Source organism: Elaeis guineensis, chromosome 8, assembly GCF_000442705.2.
Source record: "Elaeis guineensis isolate ETL-2024a chromosome 8, EG11, whole genome shotgun sequence".
NCBI classification, from domain to species: Eukaryota; Viridiplantae; Streptophyta; class Magnoliopsida; order Arecales; family Arecaceae; genus Elaeis; species Elaeis guineensis.
This window is the reverse complement of record NC_026000.2, coordinates 119,775,879-119,801,017: the sequence shown is the minus strand read 5'-3', so window position 1 is coordinate 119,801,017 and position 25,139 is coordinate 119,775,879. Positions and strand designations below refer to the sequence as shown.

The 25,139-nt window shown below is 37.0% G+C and overlaps 1 protein-coding gene and 1 pseudogene across 5 annotated transcripts in view; one reads left to right on the top strand and one right to left on the bottom strand.

Annotated features, from left to right (window-relative positions):
* The window catches only part of LOC105049732 (ADP-ribosylation factor GTPase-activating protein AGD3), a 57,852-nt gene extending 36,852 nt beyond the window's left edge, over positions 1-21,000 (bottom strand). For 2 of the 5 annotated variants that reach the window (XM_010929474.4, XM_010929475.4), the window contains exons 1-4: positions 20,368-20,955; positions 14,715-14,791; positions 2,656-2,756; positions 1,905-1,975 (exon numbers count right to left, since the gene is read on the bottom strand). In XM_010929474.4, the coding sequence (XP_010927776.1) occupies positions 1,905-1,975; positions 2,656-2,756; positions 14,715-14,791; positions 20,368-20,412 (294 nt within the window). In that variant the 5' untranslated portion in view covers positions 20,413-20,955. Of the gene's footprint in view, positions 1-1,904; positions 1,976-2,655; positions 2,757-14,714; positions 14,792-20,367 lie in introns of all 5 variants that reach the window. The other 3 variants (XM_019852395.3, XM_019852396.3, XM_010929473.4) reach the window with 3 other exon arrangements.
* LOC114914422 (uncharacterized) lies at positions 8,516-12,050 on the top strand (annotated as a pseudogene).
* Positions 21,001-25,139: the final 4,139 nt, after the last annotated feature.

The following is a 25,139-nucleotide window of genomic DNA, read 5'->3' as shown; positions in this document are numbered from 1 at the left end:
ACTTTGAATTTGAGTTGACCTCTAATTACCGAACAACATATTGACCTCCATCTGACTCTCATCGGATACTACTGATTTGATCATCCTCGATCTCTGTTGAACTACCTATATCATACTCTAATCATGACCAGATAAAATCATATTTATTGAACCGACCGAGATGCCAGGTGCTACCACTTTGCCAAAGTTATGAAGATGTCAGAATTTAGGATTTTTTTTCCTAAACAATCATGATTAAATTTTGATAAAAGAATATATTTTGAATAATAGATTCTGAAGGACCATCTCAAGATTGATTAAATTTGTCTGTTGATTGTTCTTATAAAGGTAAATAATGAACCATCTTTTCGAGATATTTCATTTAAATAATTTTATTTTGAAAGCAAATAATTAGTCTTTGATTTATATGTGATTTATGAAATTGTATTTGAATGGAGAGTGATTTGTAAATTTGAGATTTTTGAAAAATTATTATTTATTAATTTGTTATGGAATATGCATATATTGACTAAAATTATGACATATATGTTATCTTGCAAAGATATTTTTGTATGCATCAGATTTGAGTTCTCAGCTTAACTATGTTCAATGGACCCTGTCGATGGGAGTTATGCATTGGTATTCGATCGACCCTGCCAATAGAGGTTATGTATTAATATTCAGTGAATACTACCGATAGGGGTTATCCGTTAGCACTCTAATTATCATTGAACTCATCATTTCTATTTTGACCCCGTCAAAAGGTATAGAAATGGTCATAGTCAAAGGCGGTTGAGTTATATATGATTTGTTTCGAATCGAATTTTATAATTATATATGTATATGAATAGCTAAAAGAATTTGATTTGCATAAATTAGTATGAAATATGTTCTTATATTTATTTATAGCATTTATTTTTAAATATCATATCTTATAATAATATCTGAAATATCTAATTGAAATATTTATTACTTGCTAGACTATCAAGCTCATTACCTCCCTTTTATTTTCATATTCAGATACTTAATTGCGGACGTGGGTATCACTTGAGACCAAGGTTTTAGGAACCGATATCGATTCCTGCTCAGTACAATACGATACCGTACCTACCGTACCGACCGCACCGATATTAAAAAAATCAAAAAAATTTCCACCCACCACTAAAAAAACCATGCTGAACCATACTGAATCAGATGCGTACCGCACCAAACCGGACTGAACCATCTAGTTTCGCATGGTTCGGGCCCATACTATACCGAACCGACTGATACAGTCTAATTCGGACCATATACCGAAAAACCGACATGAATCGTACCAGTTTCCCACCGGTACAGTACAGGATGTGCCGATCGATTCGGATCGATACGGAATACTATACTTGAGAATGAGATTAAAATCGAGATTTAGCACTATCAATATCATTGGACTTACATCTATTATTGTCATTTTTAAATTTTTACTGAAAATTTATTTGATGCAAGACTTTTAAATTTAATTATCCGTTGGATTGGTTAATTAATTGAATTTCAACTTTTAGTTATTTAAATTAATTCCACTATGATGCATTAATATCGTGTTTGGAATGCCTTGCAAACTTGTAGAAAGAGTTTTCTGTGAGTATGCAACAATTGCCGTGATCTTTAGCTTGTGATTTCAGATCGAAGGCATGACATATAATCTCTAACTATCTAACATAATAGTATTTCTACAATAACTGGTTGGAAACTCTAATATTATCAATAAATGTTATACTATTTGGCATTGTGGAGCAAAATAAAACATGAGACAAAAGCTCCATCTTTTAGACACATCTGTACGATGATAGATTAAAACACTATCATAGAGATAGTTACTCAGGCGAGAAGAAACTAATGAGGGTGAATTTATTTCCATTTTCTTGAAGCATATAATTTAGGCACTTTACCTGGGACCGTAGGACTTCTTTATACGTCCCTATTTCTCTCAAGGCAATTGTAAATTTGGTCATAACAGGTCCTGAATAAGAAACAGATAACTGGTAAGCAAGTAAATCAGGTAATCTTATACTTTCTAAACATCAGTTTGAAGCAAACAAAATTTGAAGACAATAAATATTACAAAACTGAACAAAAATTTGCAGGATGCATGGAATGGGACCCAAAAAAATAAAAAGAGAGGCTATACCACAACAAGAAGACTAATAGTTGTATGATGACATGGGAAGTTATGTTATCAAACCATAATAATACAGAACATGACAAAGTTACCAAATTTTCTTTCATTTTCATAAATTATATAGATAATTGCAATAACACCTATCTGGAGCCATAAATGAATGGCAGATAAAAAGGCATAAGAAAAGACAGAGTGGGAAAAAAACACCGACATGCATTCGGTAGTGGAACATGCAACACAAACAGAACTCAAAAGGAACCTATCAGTTGATCTTTAACATGTATACAATCTACAGATTGAATTCTACCATATGAATAGTTTAATATTCAAACCCACATTTTGCTCAAACAGGCGTTTATTACAGAGATCGGCACAATCATTGCTTTTCTTATAGCAATGGACCAAAATGATAAGGTATCATCAAACACCGCAATGGAAAGGATCAAACCGAAAAGCTGCACTCTAGAATATCTAATAAAATATAATTGGTATTATACAAAAAATGTCAACACAAGACTAACCTCCAAAAGCAACACTAATGGGGTCATTATGCCCTCCCCCAAATGTTTCAAGAGAGCTTGCAAAAGCTATATCCCCATCATATGCCTCACCAAGTCCTTCTCTGGAAGTCAAGAGAAAACACCATTAAATATTAAAGATCTAGGAGGCAGAACAGAAGCATGAAAAGAATTCCAATACGTAATCATATGTCAATCAAAAGCATCACTGTGATAGGGTGAAGAAAAAAAAACATGCACATGCACAGTGCACACATACACAATCACAGTGACTAGAATTGCCTACTGCATTACTTTAAAAAGTTTGCTAGTAAAAATGACCGGGAATTGGAAAATCAAGTCATTATCAAATATTTTACCACAAAAAGTTAGATCATCACAAACCCCATTATCAATGCCTCACTGCACCAAATGCATAACCTTTTTTCATAGTTCAGACTTCAGACAATTCAGACTAAACAATATGATAAAAGTGGGGAAAAGGCAATTCACAAAATTTATCTCAAGCTCCAAATTAGATCTAAGATAACTAATTTTACATAAGAAAATAATTGTGATGCTATAAGCAGCAAAAAAAGATGGTGCAAAAAGAGTTTCCAAAACATGCAACAGGCCTGAAACCACAAACTTCCATTCAAATACCAGTGGTACATCGGCAAAATTTGAATCAACTATGCCATCTGAGATTCCAGACAACTTTAATCCAGCAACACAGACAATTGAAATAAGTAGGCATGTAGTGTGTTAATGGTCTTCATGCATTATAGCAAGGGATCACAGATGACTGTCATCAGAAAGTGCTAAAAAACCAAACTTGTCCCTTATGGATTGGAAACAAAACTCTCTTCCGGGTAATTTCTATATCCCATTAAATGTTAACGTAAATCCTGGTCAATTGTTTGGAACCTATTCCTAAACTGAGATTAGGAAAGGGTGAAATATGGTGCAGCATGCACCTTAGTGGAGATGTCACAAGAGAAGAATAGGACATGAAAATCCAGCCTCATGATTGAGGCAATGTGGCATAAAGTTATTTAAATACTGCATTTGGAATAAGGTGCAACAAGAGTGACCCTTGGTTTCTTTTGAGATGTTTGTTTTAGATCCTTTATGAAATAGGAATTGTAATTATTAACTTGATTTTGGCAGAACTAGCAAACTTTGTGGTATCCCTGCACAAGGATAGATTTTGCAAGCTAGAAAAGTAACACCACCGAAAATGATTGGGATGTATGGATATGAATTCCTTTCCTTCAGGAAAGTAAAAGATAAGGCTCATCAGAATTCCGAGACCTGGTTAGATCTATGAAATTAATAAATATGATAATGAACTCCATTACATTTGAAGCACATTTTCTAATCTTGGAAGCAGACTGGTGGATGAAGGACAGGGAAGAACCAAGTAGTGCAGGAAGATTGTTTTTGGGATCATGAACTGCTTTAAGTCCTTGCTGGAATGGGCTTCCAAATATGTTTATTCATGTATGGAGATATGTAGGTGTGTGGATTTTATCAGATATTGCAATTCAGACTCGAGTATAGCTGAATAAGGATCCAATAAATGTTTTGTATCCTCATCTCTACACCTCCATATCTGTATATGGAAACTATTTGAACACTTCACCATATGTATTTGACTAAAAATATGAACAAGCATCTACCAAAGGATAGGGTATATCCAGTTCCACTTCCACTACTACAATTCAGCTGTTTTACAGTGAGTGACAGTACAGATGGTATACATAATGAGCCAAGGGTGAGCACTTTTCTTGATAGGCTAGGCGAGCACCCTTCTCGCCCTACGCACTTGGTTGGCAGGGTGCTTAAGGGCACTTTATCTGGTCTTTCAAAGGTATTTGGTCCAGTCTGATTGGTATATTTGTTGTTCTAAATGAAGGTACTCAAAGTTTGCCCACAAAAACTTCCATTTTCTATCTCCTGTGCCAAGATTCTTTCATGCGATTTCATGGCCAGAATTGACCTCTGAATCGGATTACCTCATAGCTTTTGAATGACAAGCAAGTGCAGGATCCCCTACAGGCCTTTCTGAAGTGTGGCACAATCAGGGAGATGGGAGAGCAGCAACCCTAGAGAAGCAGAAGCAGCAAATCACTTCAAACGAGTTCCCTGCTTATACTCAATTCAGTTAATATCATCTCGTAAAATTTTCTGATATGATTGACAGTCGCCAATTAAAAGACGACATTTTCTCAATCTTTGTTATAGCTGTTGTGGCTGCTGAAGCAACTATTGGGCTAGCTATTGTTTCATCAATCCAACGGGGTTAATCCCTTGGTAGGGCTTTGTTATCGAAAAGGTAGTGGTATTCGGTTACATGCATAGACATAAGAGCCCATCAAGTTTGACAAACAACCACAATGTTACCATTGATGGCAATGGCAATGGCAAAAATCATGCCGTAATGGGAATGATGTTGGAGTTGATCAGAAAGTCACCATGCTTACATTTAATCACGACAACCAAACAATAGATGATCAGGAGTTACATAGATGGCATATATCAGTTGCTATCATGGAAGATAGTGGTGATTATCATGGAGTTGTCACATTGGTGGCACCAATACTTCCCAAGAAAAATAGTACTGCAAGTGACCACATTTTCCAAAGGATACATATGATTGTATAGCTCAACTTAATATTTTATCAATGTTATAGAATTAGAAGGAACATCACCATGAATTAACTCATGGAATGTTGTATTGCCCTGAACTGCCCGATTCATGGCATACCAAGCCATACCAAGGGCAGACCATCGCCAATCTGCCCCGACTTCAAGAAATCCAGCAAAACATGGGAGAGGGAGGAGAGAGAGGAAGAGAGAGGGAGGAAAGAAGAGGGAGAGGGGAGAGAGAGACTGAGAGAGAAAGAGGGCTCTGTTTTTGTGCGGTTGGAGAAGGAGATCGAAAGCCCTCTCTCTCCCTCCCTTGCTCTCCCTCTCCCTCTCTCTCTCTCTTCCTCTTCAACGAAACAAGGGACCACCCCTATTTTCATGCGACCGAAGGAGGGGGCTCAGAAGCCCTCTCCCAGCCCCTCTCTGCCTCCCTCTCTCTTTTCCTTTCTTTCCTTCTTCCTCTGCCCCACACTCACTAGCTTTGGCTGTATCAACATAGACCTGGAACAGAATGGCATGGTACCGTTCCACACCGTACTGCCAAGCAACACCGGTATAGGTCCTGATACCAGCATAACATGCTTTGAATTAACACACTCTTATTGTTATCAATACATTTGAATATATGAAAATATATGACACCCTTTCAGCATTCTTCATGATGCACACTTACATAAATGATTTATGCTTGCACTTGGATAGAACCAAACAACAATAAAGTATTAGCAGTCAGTACTTTTTTTGTTTTTTTTAGGCACTAAAATAGGCATGCAGGCAGCAGGCAATTTCATTCAGCATGAAGGCACACAAAAGCATATCTTTCCATAGGAGATTAATTATAGTCATAAGCACCCCATGCTCAATCCTCACCTTCTCATTTTGATCGTATCAAGCATTTTTTTGCATGCCAATTACCAGCCCTACTAGTGTCCCATTAGACATCTCACCGGAACATTCTCCATTCTACTCAACATAATTTTGCTATATGCTTCATTGAACATGTACCATGTTGAGGATGCGCATTGCTCACAAGCTGACACAAGATATGATTATCACCATATTGCTCTGATGACTTCCTTAGAATACAACAGCTGGCTTTTTCCTTTTAGTAATCATGTTTCATTTGAATGTTGCATAGTTTTCATCTCATAAATTTGATTTCGATACATCAGTCTACTAATACTCAATTATTGACCAACTTTAAGTACAATAAGAGCAACAAGATAAATACATTATAAGTTGGTCATGGACACCTCTCTTACCCAGGATGATAATGCACACTCAATGGGATTGCTCAATTTATCAACCCATAAAACAAAAGGCATAAATGGCTGCGATAATATGTGACAACAAGAACAGTTCTATTTACAGTCATACAAAATTATTTGGACATAATATGGATCAATTGCGACTAAGAAGATGAATTTCAAGCTGCAGGCTACTTTAAGGGTCAGCCTTAAGCCCATATTGATGCAGCACAGGGTGCAGCCCACAAGTACCATGACCAACTGGACCATGCCAAGCTTTGTAAGAGCTAGTGAATCCAAATTTTCCAATAAATTTTCCATTAGAGAAAATATCAAATTTTAGCCAAGTTTCTATAGTTGTAGTAGAATAATTCTAACATGTTTCCTTATTATTGGGTCCTATTTCAATATAATTCTATATCGGATGAGGATCATCTTTGAAATTTATTGCCTAGTTCTGTGACTTGCAATGTTGTATAATTCCTATACGCAATAAAGATGATCAAAAAGTATTAAAGATGTACAATAAATATATGAATGTTGAGGTGAATGTTAAATCAAACAAACTAGATACGCAGGGTTCGTCGTACCAGGCCAAACCGCCCGGTACCGGGCGTGCCGAACCGGACCGACGCCCTGCCGGTCCGATTCGGGGGGTTTTTCGGAAAACCCCTCCGAACCGCACCGAACCAGGCGGTTCGGTGCGGTTCCAGTCCATATCGCCCAAAATCGGACAGTATGAAGCGGTTCGGTATCGGTTCGACGTGAACCGAACCGTGCCGACAACCCCACGTGAAAAAGTGGGGGGGTGAGGGGAGTGGGGCCTGGCTGTTTTTAAGTGGCAGCCCAGTGCCTAGAGTTCCCTGAGAAGTCTCAGAGAACTCCCGAAGGTGCTTTGGTCTCAATGAAACCGTTGAGACCTCCTAAAAATTAGAAAAAAAAGAAAAAACTCCATCAAATTGCAAGAGTGGTTCGAGGAGAGACTAATCTTTGGCCGGAGGTAAGATAATGTGTTATTCTCTTAGTAAATATTTTATTTTTTTATTTTTATTGTTAAAAATAGGATAAGAATGAGAAAGTATGAAAATAAGAAGAAATCATGCCAAAATTTTATGATTTTGGTATGATTTAATTATATGTGATAGATCTTTGGAAGATCTACATGATGACACCAAAATTATTTTTTGTTAATTATATATTTTTTTAAATATTTTTATATATTTATTTATTTAAAAATTAATAAAAAATTAAATTTAAAGAAAAATAATCAGAGTTTTGAAATCATGTTTAAAATGATTCAAGCTACTTAAATCTAACCTCAAATTTTTTTTGAAATATTTGAAATTAAAAAATATTTTTATAATTATTTAAATAATAAAAAATATTATAAAATAAAAAATATATAAAAATAGTGTTATATTTTAGTTAATTTAAAAATATTATTTGAAACATATAATATATTTACTTTCAATTTATAAGTTTTAAAATTATTATTAAATTATTTTAAATTTATATATAATTTTTTAATTATTATTAAACTATCGTGTTTTGTTATACTTGCAGATATTTATAAGAAAAAAAATTTAGAGCATGACGTTCGTTGACTTTAATTAATCAACTATTTTTTAACATATATTTATTTATACAAAAATTATTAAAAAATAAAAAAAATAAAAAAATTAGAGTTTGGTATGCAATTGAGAATAATGTTTAGAATGATTCAAGCAATTGAAATATTTAAATCTAACTTGAGATTTTTTTAAAATTTTTTTTGTAAATATTTAAATAGTAAAAATTATTATCAAATAAAAATATACAAAATTAGTGTTATATTACAGTTAATTCAAAATAATTATTTGAAGCACATAATATTTTTTTTTGAATTCATGAATTTTTATTTTATATATAATATATTTTTAATAATTATTAAACTGCCGTATTTTGTTATACCTGCAGAAATGAGAAAGAAAAAAGATCCAGAGCGTGACATCGATTGAGATCATGACGAGATGCTCTCGGCTTGGCATCATTGGAGATGCAAATGGTGCAACACAGAGTTCAAGGGAGGAGGGGTAACTAGGTTGAAGCAGCACCTGGCTGGTGGTTATCCTGATATGTCCATGTGTCGAAAATGTCCGCAAGAGGTCCAACAATTGATGAAAAAATATTTTGCTGATTCAAAAGCAGCGAAGGAAAGGACAAAGCAGAAAAGGATCGAAGTAAACCGTCAAACTGCAGAGCCACCTTCTTATCACTTTAGAAAGTCAGAGGAGGCTTCTGCTCCAGATGATGAGGAGGCACAGATTAAGGCTACCATTCAAACAAGCTTAGCATATCAATACCGACAGGAGGAGATGGCCCAGTATAGAGAGCGATTTGGACCATCATGCTACGAATCGGAATCTGGATCAGTGACCGGTGGGGGAGAATTCGAGTTAAGGAAGACTACCTCAGTCAGAGAGCCTGGTAGTAGAGGGAGCAGACGCAGCATGTCTTCTTTGTTGGGAGCTTTTGACAGTAGAAGAAGATCCTCTAGAGATATTCCAACAGGAGCTACCATCCATCATTTGGATCCACATGCTTTGCCCAGCAAGGATTCAAAGCAGCAGAGGATTGACACTATGCTGAAAAAAGATAAGAAGAAGGATATGTGGCGAGTTATTGGATCATAGTTTCATTTCAGTCATATTCCAGCAAATGCAGCAGCCAATCCTTACTACCGATCTGCTATTTCAGCCATAAAGGCTGCCGGCCAGAGCGTAGATCCGCCCGGACCTAAAGACATCTATGGTCAACTTTTTGACAGCAACAAGGAGGATCTGCAGAGATGGATTGCTTCTTACAAAAATAAATAGCCTACATACGGACTGACAGTGATGTGTAATGGTTGGACAGATCCTACTAGACGGAGCATCATTAATTTTTTGATATACTGTGATGGAAAAATATTTTTTCACAAATCAATTGATGCTTCAGATAAGATGCACGATGCCACATATATCCTTGGTCTGATGGAGGAGGTGATTGATTTAATGAGTGAGCAGCATGTCATGCAGGTCATCACAGATAATGGACCACAATATAAGACTGCCGAAGAGTTGCTGATGGAGCAACGACCGTAGATATACTGGACTCCGTGTGCTGCACATTGCATTGATCTTATATTGATGGATATTGGGAAGATTCGCAGGGTGCAACAAGTAGTGGAGATTGCCCAAACTAAAACTAGATTCATCTACAATCACACATGGATTCTTTCATTGATGCGGACGTATACTGGGGGGAGATCTTAAGACCAGGTATCATACGATTTGCTACCAACTGCATAGCACTTGATAGTCTTCTTCAAAAGAAAGCAGCCCTACGTCAGATGGTTATCAGTGCCGAGTGGCAGGAGAGCAGATATGCGAGGATTGGCACTGATGGAAATCATGTGAAAAACTTGGTGACGAGTCAGTCATTTTGACAGCGGACTGAGAAGGTAGTAAAAGCTATTAAGCCATTATATGAGGTGCTTCGCACCGTGGACAGTAAGAGATACCTCCAGATGGGCTTCTTATATTACATGATGGAGAGGGCAAAGAAACAAATCAGTGAGAATGATCCGAAGCATGCTCAAGAATTCATTAACATCATTGAGCGCCGTTGGGACTATCAGATGGGTAGAGATTTGCACCTAGCCGGTAAGCATGGATTCAAAAATATTTTAAAATATTTTTTCGAAGCATGCTTCCAAAAGTGTACTTAATCAGTCTTGAAATTTATATGCAGCTTATTATTTGAATCCGAGATTTCAACATACCATTCCTAGGATAGATATGGACAATTAGCTTCTTGCTGCTCTTCGTAATGTCATATATAAGATGGTGCCTGATCCAGAAATCGCGTCGTTGTGTCTGCAAGAGGTATGCTAGTTTAAAACAGATGTGATTATTCAACTGAATTCGATCTGTACTCAACGATATATTTATAAATTTAATAAATATATTTTCTTTCAGACAAAACAGTTTAGAAAGAGATCCGACAGCTTTGGAGTCCCATCGGCTGTTATAAGCAAAAAGCAGATGAATCCAAATAAATTAAGTATCAATGATAAGAAGCATAGATTGATATGTAATTTTGCTTAATAATATCATCAAATTTGATATGTAATTTTGCTTTTACAGCTGAATGGTGGATTCATTTTGGAATGTCGGCAGAAAATTTGAGACGTGTGGCTGTCTGTATTCTTTCTCAGACAGTCTCTGCTAGTAGCTGTGAGCATAATTGGTCGACTTTCGCCCTTATCCACAACAAACAGAGAAATCGTCTAATACAAAAATGCCTCAATGATCTAGTATATGTTCACTACAATCTGAGGTTGAGACTAAAATGCATTCAAGAGGAAGTACAGTTGAAGTACATTGATCCGACGCTAGATGATTATGCTGACGAGGATGACAATCCGATCATCGGATGGCTTGCAGGTCAGCAGCAGGAGCAAGAGCTTGATGAGCCGGGATCCCTTCCACGACCAGCCAATGTGATAGCTAGGGAAATCAGGGTAAATCCAGGGCAATGGGCAGAAAGAAATATTTCACATAAGGTTCCAACTGATCAGCCACAGTCTGAGGGGATACAAGAGACTCATTCATCACATGACTCGATGTCTGATACATCTTCCCAGAAGTTCAAGCGACAGATGTATAGACGAAATCGGCAGTCAGCAAGAAGACATCCGTCCTCCCAATCACAGAAAACTCAGTCATAGAAGGACACAAGAGGGGAGAAGAAAAGACAGTTGCACGTGCACCACTCTCGAGAGTACAGGAGCTATCTGACTCAGATTCGGACACCAAAGAGAGTGAGAATGATACAGATAGTAGTAGCCATGGATCTGATGATCAGGGAGAAACTGAAAGACAGGAGACCATTGTTTATGAGACAGCCACAGAATGATATTCGATTCACCCGCGAGTCCCAATTTACACATGTCACACAAGATAGGGATCATGGTGGATGAGTCGGTAGATACCGTAGAGAGCCGATTTCATATAAACGATGGGCTCCTAAAAATCGTCCAGCATACGATGCAGCTGCAGACGATCTTGCATGTGGAGTAGAATCCATGGATGTATCTGGATCATCCTCACATTATGGATCCTATTATCCGCAGCCACCTTATGATCCATATGAATATGGTGCATCCGAGGCATCGTCTTCTAGTGATTACTGCCCTATGCAGCCTAAAGCATCTTACAGATCAGATTTTACTACCGACATATTTGGATGGACTCCTCCACAGTCGTACCATCATCCTGAGGATACTTTTCAGAACCAGAGTTTGAGTGAGAGATCTGAGATGTCTTACAATCCAGAAAGGATGCCTTATAGGATGAATATTCAAGAGTACGATGCAGCTTGGATAGAAGATTGGACTGATGTCCCTCCATATTATGTTGATCATTCAGATATCTACGAGCGTCACAGCCACTCGACGAGAAATTAAATGCAGAGTAGATCTTGAAGTTGGTATATCAGTTATTGTGCTTTGTACTTAAAGGTTTAGATACATTTTAATGCATATTTTATATATTTTTTTTTAAATTTTAAGATGACATAGTTGTAATATAATATAAATAAATATATATTTAAAATTTTGGATCAAAAATCTTTATACCGCTACATAACTCAAAATTGAACCCAAATATGTCAATAATATGCAATATAATGCAATTTTGAGATTGTATTTATGAATTATTAACTTGAACACCCAAAAAAAATGAAAAGGAAAAAAAATTTGTACTGGAACCGAACCGGTACGCCGAAGCATACCGTGTGTCGATACGGTATGCTACCAATACCGTACCGATATGGTACCGGTACTATACCATACCAATCCGGCACCGGTACACCATCTGGTACCAATACAGGAACCTTGCTAGATAAGATTACAAACAAGTTAAAGGAGGTACAGGTTTAGAGCACAAAGCATGTGGAATACTAACCGAGATGGTAGGCATGAAGTGCAAAGATCTAAGGAGGACTCTATTAAGAAAGCAATTTTGATGTGTTGAAGCAATAAGATTGAGAACAGTTGTAAATATTTGGTAAAGCTAGCAATGACAGAAAATGTAGATCTCAACTGGAAGGGAGGTAAAAGAACTTCACGCATTGGCCCTAAACTGTTAAATTAAATCTTGTTGCTTACGGTTATGATTATAGAAACCAAGTCAATTATAGTAGTAGCATATTAACAAAAACTCTTCAGAGAGATGATTTGTGGAACCATCATGAGACTAACTAGCATATAACCCATGCAATGCGTGGGATTCTTTTTTTAAAAAAACTAATGAGAATATACATCATTTCTAAAATTTTATTTTATCAATTATATACGTAATTTTTATAAGATAAAAATTCGTTAGGTAGCGCTTAATTAAATTGTACACGAAGGCAATGAAGACGGATAAATCGTTGGATGGAAAAGGACGAAAGAAATAAACAAAAGTAGGAGCGGAAAAATGAAAGTCGAAAGGAGGCATCTGAACCGCCGGATCTATCTTAGAAGTGCGGGATGGGGAGGTTAAGATCGAAGACTAAGGGCTTCTTCTTGGTCTCATCCTCATTTCTGGCCATCGCCTTCATAATCTTCTTCTCCTGCTCGCCCTTTACCGCCACCTCCACAGCCTCCATCCGACTCCGATCACCTCTCATTTAGTAGTCTTATTACTGACACTCCGTTCACATCCATAGCCTCAGGGAAAGCCCCTTGTCATGTGTACTCTCGTGGTGCCAGTTCACTCTCCCGCAGTCAGACAAATGATCTGTACGGTCCGATCCCCTCTTTTTGTCTTCTATCCTCGGGTTCCCTCTCTCATTTATTATCCGTTAAAAAAAAAAACATCCAGTCTAATCTAATACCCCCACCCAGTCTTATCCAAGCAAAAGACAAGCAAGACCTTGGGTCATTTTGGCTGCCGTTTTAAGCTCCAATAAAATGCCTCTCTCTCTCACTCTTGATCCCTAGTGGAGTACGTGGCCAACTTCCCCAAACCGACACTCGTTCACGTCCGGGTAGGCCGATCGCCACTGCTAGAGGTCTCAACTAGCCGCCAGTGGGCGATGGTGATGGCACCAGAGGATGGGATCTCGACAGCATTAACGGAGTAGCCAAAGTTGATCTTGGCCTTGGGACCACGGAGGCTGTGGGCAGCCCCGTCGTAGGCCTGGGCCCCCTCCTCCGCCATGTTGAAGGTCCCCAGCCATTTCCTCATCTTCTTCCATGGGTCCTTAATCTCCACCGCGAACCTCCCCCCCCCCGGGTCGCTTCCTCACCCCTCAGAAGTGCGCCTCCTTCCCCTGTCCCCGAAAGTCCCTGATCTCCATCGCCACACCCAGTTCACCGGCTTCAGGAGAGATAGAAGAGAGGAGGGGGATGCGGAAGCTACAGGAGACCGCGGAAGCAAAAAAAAAATCCTCGTGAACACGTGGCGGATGTTACCTTGGGAAACAATAACACGTGGTGGATGGAGGCTAATGCCTCTGTTTTAATATATATATATATATATATGTAGATGTCCCTATCCCCACCCTTTCTTTTAAGCTGATAATATTCAATACTAGTGACCAAAATAATAAGCCTTTTTGGACGGTGTATGTTGCTTTCATAATCCCATTGAGACAAGGTGTTTAAAATAAATTAGGGATATAGATTCCTTCCATAAGAATTATATAACAGATGCATCAGCTCCAAGATTTATTTTAAAGCATATATTTCTCTTAATTTACTTAAAAAGAATCACAAAAAGAATTATCTATACTTGCAAAATACAATGTGTGGCGACATGCATTTCATTTGCATGTTACGTATGTAATCACAAGTGGAAAAATGTACAAGATCAAAAGATGGTAATTATATTAAAATTATTCTTAGATTCTAATTAAAGAGACTAATTATGAACAGGAAAAAAAATCTCTATTCTGATGAAAGGCATTTCTTGTGTACTTATCCAAAGAGACAAACTTTCTAAAATTTCAAAAGAAACATCATGATAATGTGTGACTCACAGAAGTTTATGTCTTAAACCATAAAAATTGCATAATTTTCTCAGTGTATATACCTACTCTCTCATGCAAAAGGTAATTCCAAGAAACAGGATTGAGTTCAAAATGCAGTTCAAAGAATCAAAAATCTTCACATACGTATACTTGCGACAGCCTTTATAAAACTTTAGACACCTTTCCCTCAATGATTCGGCACTTTCTTCCATTGATTGAACCTGTTTATCATGAAAAACAAACCAGTTGTCAATATCATGGAGAAAGAATCAAACTCGATGATGCATAACATACATAAAATCAATGATACAAAAGTGAAATAATTTATTATTCTATTCAATTTTTTTGTGTAACCATTTAATGATTTTTGGCCATGCATTTCACTTAGCAACCAACCACCCCAAGACGTATGTAATTGCAAATAAATTTCCTATTCTTCCATCTGTCTGACTTATTGTTGTGAGTTATTTACCATGACCTTCATAAATAAGATCAAAGAATAAGAACTACTGGAGTCAAAAATGTTGAAGTTTCCTCGAAACCTACTCACTGATTTATAATTTGGAATGCAAAATTGCAATACTGCACTACATGGCATTTCCCTTTCTGGCACTCTTTCACTGATAAAATGGAAAGTTTCCACTGCAACAGTGCAGCAGAAACAATCTACGCCAGGCCAGCAAATAAGAAATATGGCAGTAAGAAAAAAGTCTGGAGAGTGACATGAAAAGTAGCAGCACACCAAAAAATTGGAGAACCAAGCAGACAAGGTCATCTAGAATCTTAGGAAGCTTACCATACTCAATTCACCATAAACTAGATATCAGGGATGCAGCATGTTCTGGATAAGGTGAGCTGCCCCAACCAATCCAGAAGTTTTTGCAGTGCTGGCAAATACATATGCAGATGATTGAGTTAAGATTGGAAAACGGCACCAAGAACATTTGTCTGAGTTCAAGTTGAGGTATAGGACTACCTAACACAACTAAAACATGAGCCAGAATTTATTACTCTCTCACAGGGACATTTAACTGCTTGAATTATATATACAGATACAGAAGTATTAAATCTCATCTCTAGCAGTTGCAAACATAAACATAGAAATCTTCACTTGTAATTGTCATGTTTCATGTTGTTTGGGGCTGCCTTCTCTTATCTCTCCCTATTTCAGAATCTCCATTTAGTCTCCTCAACTCACCAAATTCCATTACTCTATTTCTGCATCATTGAGTCCTACTATCTAGAAATCTGATATTGTCTTCTCCAGTCATGACATACTCTTGTTGAAGTTGTCAGTATGGTTTGACTCCAGCAGGTCTCGTCGCCGGTTTTCCTTCAAGAATGAAACATTAGTATCTAATAACTTTGAATAAGATGGCAAGCTTGACCATCTCCATAGCACCTGTAGTAAGCCAGTAACTCTCTCTCTCACATATACACACTCTTTAGTCTTCTCTCTTGTACTTCCAACCATTCCAAAAGCAACCTGATCAGAATTGTGGCCAGGCTGAATTTCTGGCATTCTAGTTAGTTTTATGATAATGGGTTAGGCTTTATCTGGGACTACATTAGAACTATCCTCTTTCTTAATCAGTTTGGCAAGAGCCAGCCCACGGCCTATGTCACCCACAAGTTGCATCTACTATTGGTATTCTTTCAACAAGTCTTTAATTCAAAACAGCAGAAAATATCCTCAGCATTGTCTTCATAGAATTTACCCATTGATATATCCAAATAATAGTAGAATTCTTCCCAGATCTAATCATCCCCTTAGTAAAGCATATAATTGCTGTTTCTGGGACTGAATCTCAGACAGGAACTCCTGTAAATTTGTAATCAATTTCTTATTTCATAGGTGGTACTCCACCCAAGAGATCTAGGTACTATAGCAGTATATCCCCAAAAGAGAACCATATGTTAGTCAGGCTCGACCTAGTGTCTCACAAATAATGCACATCTCTATCTTGTTAGATGCCATAAATAATATAAAAAGATTCATGCAGTAGCTGTGTATTTTGTCCACTGGAGAAAAAGAAGTATTCCAACATGAATATAGCTTCATAGCTTCCAATTTTGTTGGTCCAAACCACAAATACTCCAAAAGCAAGGAACAATTCTGTGAAAGATGTGAGCAATGAGACAATTTTGGGTACAAATCAAAGAGATTTCTTTCGGATGTAAAAGGCAGCAAAACAACACAACTATTATGTGCGACCATAATGCAGCAAACAGCAACTGTCAACAAATATGCTTCAAACAAATTGTTTCCCAATTTAACTAATTGCTGTGCCAGCCACAAATTTCAAAGCATCAGACCAAACTATAATATGATCCAGGATTATGTATCATGTGGCCCGTATGGCACAGTTTTGTAGTGCATTAGTTTTTATGATATTCCTTTCTGTCTTTACATGCTTTCTTGTTCACTTTATTTCTTATCTCATTTTTCACATTTTTATGCTTAAAGGCTCTATTATGTGTTTTCTAGCAGCAATAGCTTTGTATATCTGCTTGTCAATTATTATCTTCTTAAGTTCCATCCCTCTAGTTGATGATGATGTTACACCGAAACAAATAAAAAAAAAATACATATTGTCAAGAATTTTTAAATAACAATTTATTCTTCCCAGCTAGTTTACAATTTATTGTTCTTGTTGCCAGCTAGCTAGCATGCATACATACATATCCATTTAGCAATCATTGTAAGCGCATATATCCATTTGATCAGTAAATGCCAAAAATTGTGTGATGGCCACTGAACCATTATGACATCCCTGGATGACAAAGTGATGAAGAATCAAGCACAATGGCAAGGGTATGTACAATGAAGATTTGAAAAAAGCTCCTATAGAGAGAAATTCTCCAAATTGTAAAAGAAGGCCTAGGAAAGACTGAAGACCTAAGAGAAAAAACATAGTGACAAAAGATTTGCAGAGGTTTGTGATGTACCTTTCAACAACAAATATTGCAACGAAGGGTTTATAAAGCTAAACCTAGATTGATTGGGACATTGCTTGATAAACCACTGTAGTTAGTAGGCTGATGGGCCACATTATTTTGTTTGATTAGAATAAGTTGAGTTATCAAGTTTTGAAAGGTTGCCATCAAAATATCCCACCTATTCTCAATGTTGGCTTTAGTTTGCTTCCAAGCATGTTAAAAAGAAAACAGGAAAAAACTGAACTTCAGCTTTAAAAAAAAAATTATCAAAACATTTGTAAAGTAGGATTCTTAATCATCATTTAATCCAGTCATGGTGGCACCCCATAATGTTGAATAAAAAAGGATTGAAATCTGAAGACTCATGAATAATGGAAGCCACATCATCTCCATAATACTTTGTCACTTCATATGTATAGCAACCAACACTCGACAAAAACTATTTTGTTCATAAGTTTCGATGAGTTTAAAAGGGTGTACAACAAATCAGTTATTATGACATTATTACATAAAAGTAGCAATATTTCCCAACTTCTCAATTCCCATAATATCCCTAATTAGATTTCTCCATTAGCGACCCTGCTCTTAACCTTGGCATAATCTTCCTAGTCCTAGATCTGTTCTCACTAGGAGTCCTTGACAATCATCTTACCTAGCATCCTTGATCGCTCTCCACCTTGCACAAACACTAATTCTAAAAGCTCTTCAATAATATTGGTTTGGAAACCCATGATCCTTTTACTCCCAAGACCCATTTTTCCTAAAAGTTAATAATTGATTAATTTTCAATATTTTGAAATTAGAATTTAGGTTTTTGGGAAAAAGGTTAGAATTTAGTAGAATTGCCTTAAATCAAAAATCTTTACATCATAACTAGCATATCACAAAAATGTATTGGATCTTCTTGGACGTTGGAACATCAAACCACCCACCCTTGGGGTTTGATATTGTTGGGGGTGATTTTATACTGGCCGAAGATGTGGGATAAAGACTCTAAACCACGCCAACTATCAAGCATATGCCATGGGTCATTTAGACCTGACAGAGGCATTAATTGCCTCCCCTTCTCATTCCATCCTCCCTGGGCATCACATCATAGCGAAAGAGAGGAAGACGTGGACGACAGAGAAAAGGTGGCGGAGAGAAAGGGGAAGAGAATGCACCCACGTATCCGTCCTCTGCCTCGGCCTCTGATCTCGCGCATCCGTCCTCAGCCTTGGCCTTTGACCCCATGGCGGCCTTGGCCCCTGCATCTGCTGCCAACCAACTCTCAGCCAACCAATCCTCGGCCACATCCCAGCATCGGCCTCCACTCTCAGCTCTGGCCATTGAGCCCCCAGAAAACCTCTTTATGGCTCCATCACATCACCCCATTAATAAATGGAGGTAATCAAGAGTAAAGCAAGCCCCTCCCACACTCTCAGCTCCTGCTTGTCAGCCCATGCCATCAATAGATGGACCCTCCACATACCATGGGGTGACATTGCCAGGCCTGATTTTTTAGGACATTTAATGGGAGACAAGAATCTCTGACAATATTCCTGTGCTCACCCACGACTAACAATCAGGTAGTGGAAGGACAGTCTATCCTAACAACCTAATAGATCGTGATCTGGCCTACTGACCTACAAAGCGGCTCTTCAGCCTCCACCCATAAATAAAGGGCTAAGAGGGACCCTCAAGGTATAAAACTCTTCGCTCCTAACATGCTCACTCCTTCCCATCTGTTGTCAGAATTCTAACTTGAGCGTCGAAGGGTCTCTGCCAGAGCTACCTCCGATCAAGAACTTTTCTTGCAGGTCCTACCGTCACCGCCCAACTCCAGCCGAGCTGATCTTGAGACAGATTTCTACGTCAACAGATATCATTAGCTCCAACAATTAGTTGACTCCTTCTAAGAGGTGAATAGCTGTATGACACTAATTTCCCTTGGGAAAAACTCTCTCACGCTAAAGTTGTGGCCCACAACTACCAGCAGCATTTCCTTGGGCTCCCAATTAAATACTTATTCTAGCCTCAAACATAAGTTTAACACATTTTTGTTGTGTTTTACTGTTAATAAGAAATTAGGGCACATATTTGTCTAGAACAGAGTTTGCTTGAGTATGGTTTTGGACCAATTTTAGAAGCTATTACTATTTTTTAAAGAATTTTACACATCATGCTACTTTCTCATGTGACATGAGAATGTACTTGGTGAATATTCTCTCCAAAAGATTGGTCATTATCGATGATGAAACCTCACAATCAATTAAACCAACAACTACCCTTGATCAATATGTGTGTACGTGCATGAACATGTTGGACTTCAAAATACCACCTTTTTGTCACAACATGCTGTAAATTGCGAGAAAAACCCTATAGCCAATTTGTTGCAGCTTGTACTGAATACAATTGGTTGCAAGAATGAAGGTGACCCATAGGACATGTTCCCAACGGGTTGCTAACTTCTCTCACTAGTATCTAGTCAAAGGAATTCCATGTGTTACTCTATAATCAGCGGACTAGTATCATGTAAGTGCTCGCAGCAGCTCTCAAGGTACTCATGCCTGTAAATGACCTAAGAGTACAATCATCTAATTTCCAAACAAAATTCGAAAATACAGGTAAATCATGCTCCAAAAACCAGGCTCATTCCAAAAAGCACATCATTCAAGTTAAAATGCGTATAAAGTGGCAGTCTGGCAGATTATGCTTAAAAATATAGTAATTATTAAGATATTGAAACCAAAGGAATGGCCTTTCGAACATCTACATCGACAAAAAGGAAAAATATCATGCAAACATCTAAAGGCCTCAAAAAAAGGAAAAAAGAAAAACGAAAAAATTGAGCCAGACTCGGCTGAGAACCCCTCACCTGCTTTCGAAACATGGGAGAATCATCGAGCTTGGTGAAATACATGGTGAAGCCGCAAACTTTTCCTCCTCCCCGCACCAAATCCTCATCAACGCCCACCCTCCAATCCCCAGCTTGCCCAATCCGACCTCCAATCCAACCCCGGACAATCAACAACCAGTCCGATCCCTCAGAAAGCACAGAATCCAGGGAAACCGAACTCCCAACGCATCAATCCCGCTCCGTCAGATCCGGACCCACCATGGATCGAAATCCACTCAAATTTCTCCACCCCGATCATCACAAAAAGCTTCTTCCGGCGAAGCCCATCAGCATTCCCTTCGATTTTATGTCTCTCTACCTCCTACCTACAGAAGGCAAGCTCTTCAGCTTCAAGGTTCCGAAAATTTAGAAATTCGAATAAAGAGAGAAAAACAAAGGAAAAAACACGACGAAATGAGGGGATTAAGGAAGAAACGCAGCTCTGATCGAAGAGATTTGGGGAATCGAAGGGAATAGTTTAGGGAGAAACCTAAGAGAGAGAGAGAGGGGAGGCGAAAAAGGAGGAGAGAGAAAAAGAAAAAAAAAGGGACTTTTTTTTTTGGAGGGAAGAATTTATTTTTACTAACTGAATTTAGAGGGGAGTTTAGCTCTTAAACGTCGAGGCTTTGGGGCGTCCCGACCGCCATTTCTAGGCGCTGATTATTTGTGGGGATGGAAGGCGGTCACCGCCCGGTGAGCGAGTTCCGAAAACGGTAGATAGCTTTTCCTGTTTCCTTTTTGTTTCTTTAGCGGCAACTTGTTAGGAATTTTGCCATAGTGATGGTAATATGTTCGGATTTAATTATCCTGTGCGACTCCGACATAGCCGATACCAATTTTTTTTGATAGATAATATTGTTTATTATTTATATTTTTATATATATAAAAAATTTTATTATAAAAATATAAATAGATATATTTAACTGTTCTACTGTCAAAATAAAATTAATCCAATATCCTTCTTCGTCAAACATAAGTTTACATGCCTTTGTTTTTATTTTTCTAAAATATTCCTCACGTATTGTCTTCTTATTCTCTACTCAAAAACTCCCATGTGTTGCATATATGCTATATGCTAAATGCTTTATTTTATTAAAGATTAGATAATACCATGACAGGAGTAGCTATACAAATGAACAGTGGTCAAAAATTGCAGATGATAGGAAAAATATAATAAATATTTGTCATGTTTATATGATAATGTTCCAAAGTATGTATTCTAATGATGTTTTTATTAACTAAATGATATCTAGCTAATTATCTTTATTATTATAATATTGATTTATCCGATCTAACAATCAAATCCTTATGCCTTTGTTCTTCGTATATTTGCCGGTTTCCTCACCTTTTTAATAAATTGGCCTTCATGTATGTATAGACTTTCCTGATTTTTATAAATAAATCCTTTATAATCTTTGTTAGAGAGCACAAGTGCATCAGTTTAATGTAGAAGTGTTTTCATCATATTACAAATGATATGATAATAGATGATTATGAATATTTTATGATTAATTTTTCATACATTTTACATGCTAATGCTCAATGCTTGTGCATATTATTTGAACAGTAGCACATAGGATACAAAGAGAGATACACATGATATTATAGGATGATATACTTGCATAAAAGATGTAATCTCATATAAGTTAAATGCAAGATATAGGATTTAATTTATATAAAAAGTCAAATTTTATACACATGTTTCAGTGATAGGATACCATCAATAGAGATCAAATGTTAGGAGAAATGGATATTGCTATAATTTGTTCGATCATAGAAAAAAATACATAGGTAGCACCTAGGGTTCTTTGTCTTGAAAATCTTGCACTATTTAATGATCAAAATTGTAGCATTTAAAGACCTGTGGACTAATATTTAAAACGTCAAATTTTGGTTTAATGTTGCTACTTTTTTAATAAAAATATGAAAAATTATACTTTCATAAAAAATAAAATAGCCCCAATCCAAACATAAGTAATGTAGTGGAATGTATTATTTTTAAATAGCTAAACTGTTGGTTATTTTCCATGTATTTACGCAACAGCAAAAGAAAAAAAGAAAAGCTAATAGTCAAATATATCAAAAAGTCATGACCAGTGATGATTATCACAAATCATGATCTTCTTCTTTGTTTTTTGAAGAATCTAAGGTTTAACTTTTATGACCATAGAAACATAAATTTTTTAAAATTTTTTATAAAAAATATTTTAGAAAAATCAATGGCTCAAAAAAATAAGTATTTTTCTTTAGATAACATGTTAAAGTCTTGATGGCTACGAAGTCCTTTGAGTGAAATACAATTATATTTTAAATCTTAGATTGTTTTTGAAAAGAGATAGATTTTTAAAGCATACTAAAAAAATTAAATAAAACTATTTGAAGGGCTTAAGATCATTTGCATATATTGTGAAAAAATTCAATAATATACATCAGTAATTTGGAATTCATCTAAAATAATGCTACTCTTGAAAAAAAATTTATCTTCTCCTCTTTAATTTTTTTTAAAATACATTAACTATTAATTGTGGACGAACTAAAACGTAACATTTTTTCCTTCTTATTTTTTTAAAATATTGATACTTACTAGTATTAATAAATAAGTGGTAAAAGAGAGAATAAGAGTGTACATGTACCGGTGAAGGTGAGCAGATCCAAACCGTAATTATGACGTGAAATTATAATAATTTGTAGTTTATTTATGAAAGGCACACTGCCCCGAGTCCCGACCTGACAGTTTGGATGGTGGGGTTCGGGTTGCATCTATCGCCGGAAAGAATGATCGATCTTTTCCCAAGACGTCAACCGTTAGATCATGCTTGGCACAGATCTGAAAGCTACCATAACACGTTTCAACGGTGGATTCGGGCGAAGGAAGGCGAATCCTTCTTTTAGTACAAAGATACAACCCACGGAGCGAGCAGTTCTCAAAGAAAACATGTCCCCCGCGCCTTTCCAGGATACCGTCTTCGGGCCCCACGTCTCCCAACACACCTGCCGCGAAACACCCACAGTCCCACCGCTCGGTGGTACCCGGATCCCACACCACGCTTCGAGCGTGGGTGTCAATCGGGGTGCGTCACGTACGTCGGTCAGCCACCTAGACGAAATCATTCCACCCTCCTGGTTTTGTTCTGGTTCATGGTTTTCGGGCTTCCCTCCTCTTTTTAGTACGCGGGACCCACCGTCGCAGAGCGGTCTCTAATTCGGAAAATCAAGAGATCTGGACCGTCTGATAGATGGGACCAGATCGGATAAATATTAAATTTATCGCTGTATATGTTGTAGCCCGGTTCCCATGTGACAGCATCGTCCCTACTTCAGCTTTACCCCACCGGCTAAACTTTCTCTTGCGGGCACATCGATCGAGTGGCCCTGATCGGTGGACCCGTTCGAGGACGTGAGGTTTGGTGACGTTCCGATGTACGATGGGCCGTACTACTTCAATTACAGCTATGTCCTTGATTAACTCCATTATTGCACGTAGTACCCACCGGAATGACTTGTAGGTTTTTTTTGGGTACATGACTTGGTAGGTTTCTGGTAGCCAATTCAGGGTCATCATGGCTATGGCTATGGAGATTGTAGTATCATATGTTGACATAAATTTAGCTTTTCGATTTCGAGAGCGGACAACAGATTAATACATTCTGTTGAGAACTTTTCCGATTTTTTTTTTTTTTTTTTTTTTTTTTTTTTTTTTTTTTTTTTTTTTTCATACAAATCACTTTCTTTCGTTCAAAATTCATCCTAATCCCTTTATCCCCTCTAAGAAATTTTTAAACCTCTCTCAATCTCTTTCTTTTGATCTCCATCTAAGATCAAAACTACATCCATTTTTTTCTCTCTTTTCTTTACATAGTTCTCATCATCAAAATTCAAATCTCTCTTATTATTGTGAGAGTTTTTTTGTATATTTTTTTACATGAAAATGATAGGTCTTGTCTTTATCTTTATAAATTTTTTGGAAAAAAATATTATGAAAAATTTTAGTGTATAAATTTACAATATTTATTATTTTGAACTAGAAAATTTATCGTATATAAATAGGTGTTTGATTTAGAGTCGCTATAACAAGACAAGTCCCACACATTAGGTATCTTCTACTTCCATAAAATTGAAGCTCGTAGGTTAAGATAAAAGGTGGCCTTCTATCATATGGGCATGGAGGCTATTAGTGTTAGTAAGCTCGAAAGGTTTTGAAGTCCTTCTATAATATTCACTACTAAAAATCAGCCTTTCAGTGAGGGATATCAGCAAGAGATCGATCCCTCAGAAAATCACTGAGGGATTAGAAGGAAATTTTCAAAGGATGTTCAGTTACTTTCAAAATCTAGTTTCACTAAGGAATCTTTAAGCGATTTACAAGGGATTTATTATCCTCGGTAAATCTCTTGGAAATCCCTCAATAATCTGCAAGAGATCAATAAGTGATTACTTCAATAATTTTTACCAAGAGATTTGCAAGGGAAGTTGTGTCCCTTAGAGATTTACCAAGGAATGGTGCTGTTAAGATTTTTTTAAATTAAAAAAATTATGTTAGAGAGGGATTTTTTCTTAGAAATTCTTTAGTGATATTAAAATTTAGTATCAAGCAAATATGACATGCAGGCATTATAAGAATTGAGAGTATTAGTGATGACATAATAGTGAGATATAAAAAATTGAGACATTTAATCCACTATCATAACATACATTCATATAAGACACAAAGCAAATGAGGATCATCATGCAGTCGTTTGTAATCATCGAAA